General features: G+C 41.1%; 1 protein-coding gene across 2 annotated transcripts in view; it reads right to left on the bottom strand.

Annotated features, from left to right (window-relative positions):
• The window catches only part of CDK14 (cyclin dependent kinase 14), a 1214920-nt gene that overhangs the window by 813549 nt on the left and 388552 nt on the right, over window positions 1-12819 (bottom strand). For both annotated transcript variants that reach the window (XM_029588836.1, XM_029588837.1), the window contains exon 4: window positions 1668-1762. In XM_029588836.1, coding sequence (XP_029444696.1) covers window positions 1668-1762 — 95 coding nt within the window. The remainder of the gene's footprint in view (window positions 1-1667; window positions 1763-12819) is intronic.

The raw sequence follows: 12819 nt of genomic DNA, 5'->3' as shown, positions 1-12819 counted from the left end.
CCGTGTTCTGTTTGGGTCTCCCAGTGGCCTTTCTTGCCTGTGTGTACCCTACTTGTCTCCTGGTGGCCTAGCTTGTCCCGTGTCTTGTTCCTGTCTGCTACTCCAAAAATGTAAAGCAGGATTCTGCAGATACCCAAACTCTTTCTAAAAAACTAAAAATCAGGGGAAAAAAATATGAAAAACCAAATAAACAGGATTTTCTCCACCCTGGAGACAAACACTAGGAATGCAATCTATCCTTCCAATTAGTGGATAAACTCACCTCCTGAGAATCCTTGCAGGAATGAAAGGACTTAAACTAAGAACACAAAAGTACCATGCTAAGTCGGACCAAGGTCCATCGAGCCCAGCATCCTGTCTCTGACACTGGCCAGTCCGTCTCACAAGTCCCGGCAGATCCCCAATAGTTGATTTATTTCTTGTATCTCACTCCCAAGTCTACCTGGCTAATAACTGTTTATGGACTTTTCCTTCAGGAACTTTAAAATCCTTTTTTGAACCTCACTGTATTATTTGCTTTGACCAACGCCTCTGGCAAATGATTCCACAGCTTGACTGTGCGCCGAGTGGAAACATACTTTGTTTTAAATCTGCTGGTTGCTAGTCTTATGCAGTGTTCCCCCAGTCCAAGTGTTATTTGAAAGGGTAAATAACCATCCCTTATTTAGCTATTCCACTGCACTCATGATTTTACGAATCTCAAACATATCCCCCCACCCCCCCTCAGTTGCCTCTTTTCCAAACTAAAAAGTCCTAATCTGTTTATCCTTTCTCTATAAGGGAGCTTTTTCATCGTCCTATCAACTCTCTACTGCCCCTTCAACATACTGAACACTAAACTCTCTAAGATCTCTCTAGAGGTCACTATACACTTTGCTGGAATGATCCACTGAGGCACTTCCCATGGGAATTTTTTTTAGCAAATGGTTGAGACGAGTTAGTTACTCTCACCATCAATGTGCTCATTCCATGAGAGACACATTGCTTGGTAAGGAGTGCAATGGCTGCTTACAATTAACACTATAAGAAAAACAGACAAATGTAACCTTCTACCACAATTAGCCTGTGTAAGGGGTGCTGAAATCCTTCCTTTGGGAGTTATGAGAGGCGCACGAGAAGTGAGACTGTGCAAGACAAGACAGAAAATCAGAAGCAGGTTGACACAGAGGGTATGGGGATTATATAGTGCTGCTATGGTGAAACAGTTCTTGTTGAAACAATTCTGGGCTGTATTTGCTATTTTGTGAGTGATTAGTGAAAAGCATTTCTTTTTTTTTTTTTTTACCAGTCTCTCTCTCTCTCTCTCTTATGTGTTGTTTATCCCTGGGGGAGCCAGTGTGATTAAGGCTGATAATATAACAAAGAATGCAGAGAGCTGCAGAGTGGAATAATAACCACGGAGACAATGCTTTCTGAGGAACACACTACTAGATATACAGGCTATCACAGTGAGGTGCATCTTGGGATACCATCCTGGCATCAGCAGCGAGAAGATGGCAAGGTGTCTGCATGCATGCCAATCTACTTGAATGAAAACATGACAGAGGGTTTATCGGCTGAGAGCACTGCTCTCACCTGAAGGTCACATTTGCATCCTCAAAACCTGAGTTTATACTGCAAAATATCTTTACAGTATTTAACCTTTTAGTAGAAAATTAGGATCTTACTTGCTTTTCCCTTTGTACACGGTGGCATATGATCCCTCCCCTAGCTTTTCCAGTTTTTCATACGAATCAGCTTTTCCAAATTTTGGACTTGTGGGCTAAAGAAACAAAAAAGAAAATAAAAAAAAGAATGTAAGTATTAATATAAATGATATAGTTAACTTATTTGCTTTGCAGATAAAGACAAAAGCATAGATAAAGAATATGATATACATTGTATTTCATGATCTCACAAATGCAGTAATGTTTACAAGCCAGACATGTATCATTGAGCAGCCCTACTGGTACACTTAAAGCGGTTGTCTATCTCCACTATATTTCTGTGTCAGCAAAACCATTAAAAGGATTTTGTTCTTAGTCAAAAAAAAGGAAGGGATAGGGAGATAGAATTTTCAAACCACCGCATGTGCTTTCCAGCCTGTACCTTGCACCTACTTCAATGCAAGCACAATGTATGCAGAGCTTGCAGTCCCATGGGGAGGTTTAATATTGTCCTCGTCACAGGCTTTTTGTTTATATCACGGAACATTCATAGAAACACAGAATATTACAACAGATGGGACTGTAAAGCTAAATGGAAGATATGGATGAGCAGGCTGGATGGGTCTAACCTAAGTATCACATTCTCAAATATCAATTTCTGCCTACTTACTGAATTCATATTTAATTGGATCAGGATGCCAATTATACTCAGATCGGCTTCAAGACCAAATAGGTCAACATTCAAGCTGGAGCAGTGTGATCCAACAGATCCCGTGAGGTCTACTTGTTTTAGAATTCCTTCTGCCTCCCTTTTACACACTGGTTCATTCCCTCAACTGTCTACTTGCTCTCTAGAGCCACAGGTTTACATTAGAAACCTAGGCGATATAGGCAGAAAAGGTCTACTTGGTACAATCAGTGTGCCCATTTTTGCCTGCATACTACATGGGCACAAGCAGGGCAATCGTTAGAAAAAATATTGGTACCATGGGAGAGTGTCAACTCCTTAAACCCGCCTACCTGTACTGACCTCACTGGCAGGGACAGGATCTGTTGAGACCTCTGATCCTACAATTAAAGGCAACTCCTCTAGTAAGGGGCAATCTGGGGTTTCCCTTACACTTACATGAGGAGTCAGCAGCATGCATGCTCACCACATGACCTGTTCTGGTATTAATTATGGGCCTGATTTTCAAAGTCATTTAAGCGCACAAACCTCAGTTTTATGCCCATAAACACCTGTAAAAGCATGCACATAACTCGTTTACACCTGGACCTTTACGCAATCTGCAGGGGCGCATTCTGGAAGAAGCAGGGTTGGAGCACATATGTCTTGATTTTGTAAAAGTCTGGGAATAAGTTACCCCTCTTAAGCTGCGACCTCTGAAGAGGAGGTGAATCGCCACATGAGTTAATCTATGCATACACTGGATCAATTACCCAAACATTTTCAAAATATAATTATGCATGGACATTCACTTTCAAAATGCTGGGCTAAAACAGTCTGAAGCTCCAACTCCCAGTTATAAAATGACCCTTATATGATTACATGGATAAGCCATGAGAGTTGGCAGTTATGCCATTCGTAAAACGAAGGGGCTAATTTTATTTAGGCTGCACAACTTAATGTGTATATTATGTAGTGAAGTTTTCAGGCGAAGCTACCCATATAATTTCTTTTTGAAAATGAGCTAATGTAGAGAAGGCATATACAAAGGGCATACATATTGTCCCTATTTGTGCAGGCAGACAAAGGGAGGTAAAATAAAACGTGTACCTTGGAAAATCTATGTATGCACCTTTTCCTTTTTTTCCCTTAAAGTCTAGATAAACATACAAGTGCTATGAAAGCTCCATTTTTTTTTAATTAGGCACAGAAGGGCAATTTTCAACCAGGTCGATTTACCCAGGCAAATCACTATTTATTCTGGTAAACTGCTTTGAAAATAGCCCTCTTCAGTGGATAATTTTGTAATGGCCAGCCTAAGAAAGATGGCAAAACCTTGCATATGTTCGATACATTTACAAAGCAAACTTACAAGCATATATTCCACCGAAACTATCCACACACAATTACATCTCCAAAAAGGTATGCAGCAATTTTGGGGGAAATTTTACATACATACTTTTGAAAATCCAAACTATACACATTAAGTACAAACCCCACCCCAACTCCAGCCATGAAACACCTCCGGCTTAGTCCTGGTAAACTTCGTGTTAAGTAATTGTCAGGAGGGCAATTTTATAACAAGTCATTTCTGTAAGTTATTTGCTGAGTTGCTTTGGAAAATTACCCTTCCTTCTGAGTGCCTGAGACCATGTTTGAATAACAGGCCTTATTAGTCCCAAAACCTTGCATCTTTAAATACTGATCAACCTCACAAAATTATCAACCAAACCGTTTATTTGGTTTCCTTTTAACTACTTGTAAAATTTACAACTTTTGACAACTGTTATTTTTGTTTAATGGATGGAGCTAATCTTACCCTCACAGACACTGCTACAACACAAAAAGCTCCATTTTCTAGAGTTCCATTCTTTTAACATCTTTGGCAAAACTCTTTGGAAGGGGTCCTCAAGTGATTCATCTACAATCTTACACCGTACAGTCTTATGAAAACATTCAATACACAAGAAAAATCTATGGAGCCTAATGACACTTTCTTGACTCAACATGGCTATATTAACTGAATACTTTTGCATTCAGATGATTTTATTGAATTCATGAGTTAGTTTTATATGCAGTTTCTATATTCTGACCATAACATTAACTCATCTGGGAGGATACTACTACCACAGACTTTAAAACAAGCACGTGGGCGCTCATACAAGAGCATATATGTATGCGAGTGAACTTACGCATCTATTGGGCTCCTAATTTTAAGTCATTACTTGAGCAAACATACTTTGCGTATCTTCCTTAGGACTTTATCGGCTTTAACATGCTCAGGTAAGCAGATTTCAAAACATGCTCACACAAAGGACATTCCCAGTTTTTCCAATTATTCCACTAGATAATCTCAAGGTCATCCAGACCATCTAATTTTTCATTCTTCACTCCCCTCAGTTGACCCAGACCCTTCACATCCCATGCGTTAGGCCTAAAAATGCGATTTCTGCAGACTTAACACCTCATCAGGAGCAGCAGTAAATATATGTGGCTAACAAGCCACTGCGTGCTTTGCTGTCAGATTTAAAATACGGGTTTACAAAAGTAACTGTTGAGCCCGCCCTAGCTCCACCTCAATTTTTTTTTTTTTTTACTCGCGCACACATATACACACGTGGAATTTCTGGCTTTTAAAATACTTGTGTATATCAGCCTTTTGGTGCAAGCTCCACTTTTAAAATTGACCCCATATCGTACAACATACTTTATCTAATGATACAAGAGAAAAATACAGTGGAATACATAAACCACTTGTCCCCAGATTTCCTGACATTTTCTAAGTCTATTGTTTTTTTAGCTGCAACAGTTTCATATTACAAACATTCTATAGTCTAGCAGGTTTAATTAATAATCTCTAGAAAGGAACTATCCTTCCAGCTGTCAATGATGAGTTTTAAGATTAAGGATAGTAAAATATCTATTAATTTCTTATTACTGGCAGACATAGCTTCCATAATCGTGACAGATTTTCAATTAATAATGTGAAATGAAAGCTCACACAGGATGCTCAGTGTATCATTAATCCTTTCCATACTCCCATCCAAATTTTCTTATATTTTTACAGAAATGTAACATATGTGAAAATGACCCCATATATGTATGGCAAAATCAATATTTCTGATCACTGAGTTTGGAGATTTTTTTACCACCATCCAGACTGCCCTATTAGCAATAAAATACAGCATTTAACTGTGGGGTACGAACACTGAAACCTGCAATGATTTACTCCAAATCTAGCCCATTCTGTCGATCCCATATAGAGACCTTCAAGTCCTTTCTCCACACTTGTTCTACTCTTTGGCAATGCCAGATATGTGCATTGTACCACAACTGACAGAACCCCAAGGTCTCTTTGGAGGATGCCAGAACCTTATCAAAAGTTTTGAAAATATCTGTTATCTCTTGAAATGAAGAGACCAATTTATCCTAATACATACCGCCCCATTTGGAGCCATTTAATCTTTGAGAACTAGCTAAGTTTAATTTTGTCCTTAGCTCTTAGTAGGCTATAAATAGGGATGTGAATCGTTTTTGTAATAAATTGAAATACCGTATGATATTTCTTAATTCGTTATATATCTATTAAAAACTAGAAATGAACATTTTTCCCCGAATTTGTGAAAATTGTTTTTCGGGTTACTGCGCGCTAACTTTTTGCTATTTTGTTGTTAGTGCGCGCTAACTTCTGTTAGCGCACACTAAGCCGAAAACAGATTTTTCACGGAAAAAAAATGTCGATCCGCGGGAAAACGAGATTTTCCCGCCGTCAGACAAACCCGAAAGCAGGAACGATCGGCCACCCGATTCACATCCCTGGCTATAAATTCTTTACCTCTTAACACCTCAACCAATATCCATGTGACCTTCTCCCAAGCCAATGACGCAGCAAATTTTCAAACTGCCCCACCTTGCTGCAAACTCCAGGGGCTCCTTTTTGCCTGCGGTCACTGCATCGATTTTCAAAGGAAAAAGGCATTCGTTCATTTTCTTTGAAAACTGCCCCAGGGAAAAAGTACCCACCGAGATTTTCACCTATGCATGTGGTTTTCTTCCCCAGCCTAACTCAGCCCCAGGAACAACTCCACTACACCATGGGTAAAAGTCCTCAGGTTAAGCAACTATGCACCCTTTTAGAGGTGGGCAGATTTCCGATAGCCAATTTATGCAGATAAAATATTTTATATCCAGGGAAACGCCTGTGAAAACTGCCTTTTTAATGCAAGAATTGGTCATTTGAAACATGAGGTTGAACCATAAAAGCATTTACAGTGTCTGTCCATTTATTTTCAATTTTAAATTGAAAAGCACAGGTTGATATTAATACTCAATTTTCCAAGGAACATCCTTGGACTATGAGATGAGGAGGAGGTAAGGCTAGTTCTCTTTCCACTTCCAACCACTGAGGATTATTCTCTCCAATTTTATAGCCAAACTCCACCTCCTTCAAGATATATGCTTGGTGACAGAGAAGAAAGTTTGGGAACTTGATCCCGTCTTTCCGTTTGCTCATTTTAGGTTTCTAGAAGACTATGTGTGTAGATTTCTATTTCCAGAGGAACTCAGAAAGCATGCAGTTCGTTTTCTTATAAAATGGACCTGGAAAAAGTATGGGCAACACATTTAATATTTAATTTGTCTGTGGCCCTTCCCTACCATGTTAAGTGTAAAGGCGAATAACTTATAGTTACTTCTAGCAGGAAACCTTCAATTTTTCCATTTTAATCATATCTCATAATGATTACTATTTCCATTAAAACTAGCCTTCTGTACAATGACTACAACAGGGCAGAGCTTTCAATTTGAATGAATTGATAATGTAACCTGACAAATCTGAAAACAAATACATTGTGTTTACCAGTTTAGGAATGGAAACATCTAATTCAGTTAAATTAATATCACATTTGCTGCCCAGAGAGATAGTTTACATTCACCCTCAATAACACTAAACCCATGAATTTCTTTAGTTTGCTTTATGTTAAGTGTTATATCAGGGGTAGGCAAATCCGCTTCTTAAGTGCTGCAAACAGTTCTGGTTTTCAGGATATCAGCAATGCATATGCATGAGACATATTTGAATGCAGTGCCTCCACTGTGTGAAAATCTCTCTTATGCATATTCATTGTGGATATCCTGAAAACCAGACATGTCTGTGGCAGTCAAAACACAAGAGTTGCTTACTTCAGAGTTACATTAAAATCATATTAAAGTAAATGTTAAAGTCATGTTAAATGTGAAAATTTCTAGTGCTAAATTAAACAAAAGTAGAAAAAAGGGATATCCCTGTCTAACAGCTCTATCTAGAACAAAAAAATACATGAGAGAATATTATTCACTATAACTGTACTCTAGGGGCCCCATACAGTGCATGTATCATTTGCTGAAAGGATTTTCCAAAACCAAACCAATTTAAAACGGAAATAAATACTCCCACTCAGCTCATCAAACGCTTTTTCAGCATTTAATGAAATTGCTAAAACTGGAATCTCCAACCCTTTAGCTTTGTGAGGGATATTTGAAAACAGCCTTGTATTATCTGTGTGCAAAGACCCTTTTAAAAAGCTGACTAATCAGTAAGAATTAATTCCCTCAGGGATTTGCTTATTTTGGCCAATATCTTAGCATAAATGTTACCGTTCACATTAATTAATGAGAAAGGTAGGTAATTCTAAGTAAGCAGCGGGTCTCTAACTGGCTTCTCCAATAATTTATCCGTGTCTGTCTAGGTTTGCAGGGAACCTAGGAGGCTCACTACCAACAGTAGCTAATTAGATCAAGCTGGGTCTGCTTGGCAGGTAGTAAGTTCTTTAAGAGCTAATTCCTAGCAGAAGTACAGGACCAAGAAGCCTGGATAATGAAAACAATTAAACAGTAATTCAAAAATACCCTCCAGGACTTTAGGTTCCCAGAAAAATGGAGGAGAGTCCCGAATTGGATCTCCCTATGTGGTCACTCAAAAACTACAAGAGGCATGGAAGCCAAAACACAGCCACCATTTGCAGCCGTGCCTCTGAGGATTAGGATAAGTGAATTCACCTTCTCTTCCGGTTTTGCCAAGCATTGATTTGTGTCTCCCAACTGTTTCCCATGGACAGACACAGGAGTACACTGGCCAGAGTTCGATGTGACAAGTGCTGGGGGATATGATCTCGAAGCTGCAGTGGCCAGTACGCTAGCAAGGTGAGTCAGAGAAGCTCCATACTGGAACAGAGGCGGGGCACCTTCTGCCTGCAATGGCCAACTTTCCCTCAGGTTGAGCCCTCGGGTGCTGGTGGCCTGCAGGGCTTAGGCAGTAGAGCCCGAATCAGTGGTGTACAGTGACATTTATAGTTGGGGATTCAGTCTCACTCCCCCCCACCCCCTCGAGTCACCAGCAGTCTTGCTCATTTCAATTAGGGCTCCCCTCCCACACCCCTTCACTCAACCTCCTCTCTCCAAAACACAGAAGATATTTGGATTCCATATGGCATTAGGCCCATTTTAACATGGATTGGGTGTCAGCTTAGCCCTCAGAAATACATGAACAAACAATTGTAATATATTAAACCTCCCATACCAAAACAGCACTCACGCAACAAGAACCTTATCTATGAAAAGGCAGGACTGCAAATATTACACTAGGCCCTAAACACCAATACACCTCCTATTAGGAAAACAGAACATGCCAGACAGCCTAAAAATATCTGTAAAATAATATTGTACAAAAGTGTTGCAGGTTGGCTGTAGTAAAGGTATCATGAACACCACCTCCAGAGTGGTGCGGGACAGCAAGGCTGGAACTCAGTGTGAGCGGTCCATTGAGGCTGGAACAAGGAGCAAGGTGCAGGCTGGGTTGGAGCTCTGGAGCAGATAAGCATAGAGCAGGAACAGCTGGAACACACTGGTGCTGCATGGAGGTAAGTGTGAACTCAGGAACAGACTTTGAACACAGGACTCAGACAGGACAGAACTGGACAGGACAAACAGAACATAAAACAGAGCCAGAAGGCTACAATACAGGAAAGCCCCAATGGACTAGGCAGAGAGAGGCCTAGTGACAGGGAAGAGACCTAGGACGTCTCAGGCTAGGACAGGAAATAGAGAGACCTAGGGAGGGTCTCAGGCTAGGGGCTAGGAAACAGAGTGGCCTACAAACAGAAGAGAACTGGGAGTCTCGGGATAGGCTTCACAGGACAGAAGGCAGGGGGGGGGGGGGCAGAGGACACAAGAAAGGCAAGGGAATCAGGAACAGAAGGCCCAAAGGCCAAGGAACAGGAAACAAGAGTCAGAAGGCCCGGACACCACAAGACAAACACTGGAAATGCTAGGAAAAGCTGCAAGGCACGGGTGGCTAGAGAAGGAAGCTCCCTCTGTCTTTCTCATACACACACGAATGCTCACACAGTGCAACCCTCCCTCCCTTCTTCCCCAGCCAGCTTTCATACACATGCTCCCAAGCTCCTTTCCTCACCCAGTCCCCAGCAGTCTTGTTCCCAAGCTTCCTCTCTCCACCTAGGCCCACAGCCCCCAGCAGTAAGATGCCCAGCCCCATCCAGAACTCCCAGGACCCAGCATTCATGTTCTCCAGTCCCTTCTCCCTACCCAGATCCCAGCACGCATGCTTCCCAGTCCCTTCTCCTCACCCAGGCCCCCAGTCCCCAGCAGTCTTGCTCTGCAGCCTCTCCCCACCCCCAGTCATGCTCCCCAGTCCTCTCCCTATCCAGACCCCCCAGCAGTCATGTCCCCAACATTCTTGCTTCCCTCCTCTCAGACCTCCCATCCTCCAGTCGTCTTGTTCTCCAGCCCTCTTTCCTCTCTTATACTCTCTCTCACTGTCACTCATAGCTTAATTTGCACACTGGCACCGAGATCCTAGAAGCAGCAGCTGCATGGCGCATTTACTTATCCCTCCAAGTCTGAAAAGGTCCTATCCCACACTGCCTGCCAGCCTGTTTTCAAATGGGGGTAGAAGGTGGGACCTTCTTCCAGCCAAAGCAAGGTCCTATCTTCTACTTCATGCTGTGCTGCTGCTTCAATCAGTGCCTGAGCTGCCACTTGCCTTGCAACTAGTTCCCACCCATGCTCTGCAGACCATGAACTTTCTTTTTTATTGGCTCCCTCTGAAGTGCAGGCTGCTGTTTCTATTGGCCACACAGACATGCAACTGAAAAAAAAAATGTGTAAAAAAAAAAAAAAAAAAAAAAAAAAAAAAGAGGTCCGGGGCTGGGGATTCACTGAATCCCTTGAAAGCCCTGACTGCATGTCACTGGCCCTGAACCAAGAATGCAGAATCAGCAGATATGGAGAATTGCGGGATATGCTGGAGTCAATGCAGTGAGACAAATTTGGAAGCAGGACTCCAACAAAAGGGCTGGAGAACGAGAACCAAGCTCTGGAAACCTGCTGACTGGAAACCTGGAAATTATATATATTCAGAGAGGATTAAAGATGGCTACCAGCAGGAAGTGTCAGCCAAGGAGCTAGGAGAACTGACCAGCTAGTACTTAAAGCCCACAGAGACCACTGTTGGCAGGAGATGAGAAGTGCTATCGGGACCACAGAGAGAGAGAGAGAGACACACACACACACTGTGAGGAGAAGTTGCAGAGAGACTGCTGGGGAAGGATGAGACTGCCTCACCCTGTCCCCAGAAGTTAAGAACAGAAGAACATAAAAAATTGCTATGCTGGGTCAGACCAAGGGTCCATCAAGCCCAGCATCCTGTTTCCAACAGAGGCCAAACCAAGCCACAAGAACCTGGCAATTACCCAAACACTAAGAAAATCCCATGCTACTGATGCAATTAATAGCAGTGGCTATTCCCTAAGTAAACTTGATTAATAGCCGTTAATGGACTTCTCCTTCAAGAACTTTTCCAAACCTTTTTTGAACCCAGCTACACTAACTGGACTAACCACATCCTCTGGCAACAAATTCCAGAGCTTTATTGTGCATTGAGTGAAAAAGAATTTTCTCCGATTAGTCTTAAATGTGCTACTTGCTAACTTCTCAACCCCCTTTGTCCTCAATAGTCTTTCAACTCTTTCCCCACCCTCATCCCCAGCAGTCCTTCTCTCAACCCTCTTTCCTCTGTTCCTAGCAGTCTCTCTCTCATTCCCCACACCCACTCTGTCCACAGTAGTCTCTCAGTCTCTCCCTCAACCATCCATTGCCCCACTCTGACAGTCTCACTCTCTCAAGCACCCTCCCTTCCCACTTCTCTCTTAACTGAACATGCCGCTGAGTCTTCCCAGAGATGTTGCTAGCCCGGAGCTCAGGCCCATAGGCCCTTGCCAAAATTTTTATAACAGAACCAATCAGTATCTCCTCCTCTTCTCTACTCCTCTTACCCCCACCCCCAGAAAATAAAAAAAAAATATTTGTGTGATTAAATTATTATGGTGTCCTATAACCATTTTTTTTTTATGGCAGATAATAAAAAACACCTCTGAACTATAATTCTAGAACATCAGAGTACAATAAGAAGAACTTATAACAGGATGGTCAACAATTTTCTGAATTTTATGATAGAAATACAGATCTTCTCTATATCATAGAAATTAAAGGGGTAAAGAATACAGCAAGAGGAAACAAGAAAGGCAAAGAAAATGGTTCTTAATAATTAAACTGGTGAGAAAAGCTCCAAAATTTTTTCTTGAAGTAGAAAATACAGACGTTTAAAAAAAGAAGACATTAAAATGTACTGTGAGATTAAAGATATTATCGTTTGATATAAATGGATTAACTATAATTAAAGGAATGTATTTAAGTCTTTTGCTGGAATCTTTATAGCAATTTAAGAATTTTATGATTAACACTTGCAATTTGTAATTGAGTGTTTAATTGACTTTGCCACTACATATTTAACAATATTAAAGGAATACAATGTTTTAACTCCAGTTAATTTAAAATATTTATCGCATTAATAAAAGCACATTTTCTCTTGTGGTAGTTTGTACTAATATATGACGACTTTAGAGCTGGTTTAGAATTGTATATACAACTTTCCTATGAGGAAAGACTAAAGCGGTTAGGACTTTTCAGCTTGGAGAAGAGACGACTGAGGGGGGATATGATAGAGATGTTTAAAATCATGAGAGGTCTAGAACGGGTAGATGTGAATCGGTTATTTACTCTTTCGGATAGTAGAAAGACTAGGGGGCACTCCATGAAGTTAGCATGGGGACACATTTAAAACTAATCGGAGAAAGTTCTTTTTTACTCAACGCACAATTAAACTCTGGAATTTGTTGCCAGAGAATGTGGTTAGTGCAGTTAGTACAGCTGTGTTTAAAAAAGGATTGGATAAGTTCTTGGAGGAGAAGTCCATTACCTGCTATTAACTCCACTTAGAGAATAGCCACTGCCATTAGCAATGGTTACATGGAATAGACTTAGTTTTTGGGTACTTGCCAGGTTCTTATGGCCTGGATTGGCCACTGTTGGAAACAGGATGCTGGGCTTGATGGACCCTTGGTCTGACCCAGTATGGCATTTTCTTATGTTCTTATAAAATCTCTTTGGTCA

This window comes from Rhinatrema bivittatum, chromosome 2 (assembly GCF_901001135.1).
Source record: "Rhinatrema bivittatum chromosome 2, aRhiBiv1.1, whole genome shotgun sequence".
In the NCBI taxonomy this organism is placed as follows: domain Eukaryota; kingdom Metazoa; phylum Chordata; class Amphibia; order Gymnophiona; family Rhinatrematidae; genus Rhinatrema; species Rhinatrema bivittatum.
The sequence above is the reverse complement of the archived record's forward strand: the minus strand, read 5'-3'. Positions and strand labels throughout refer to the sequence as shown.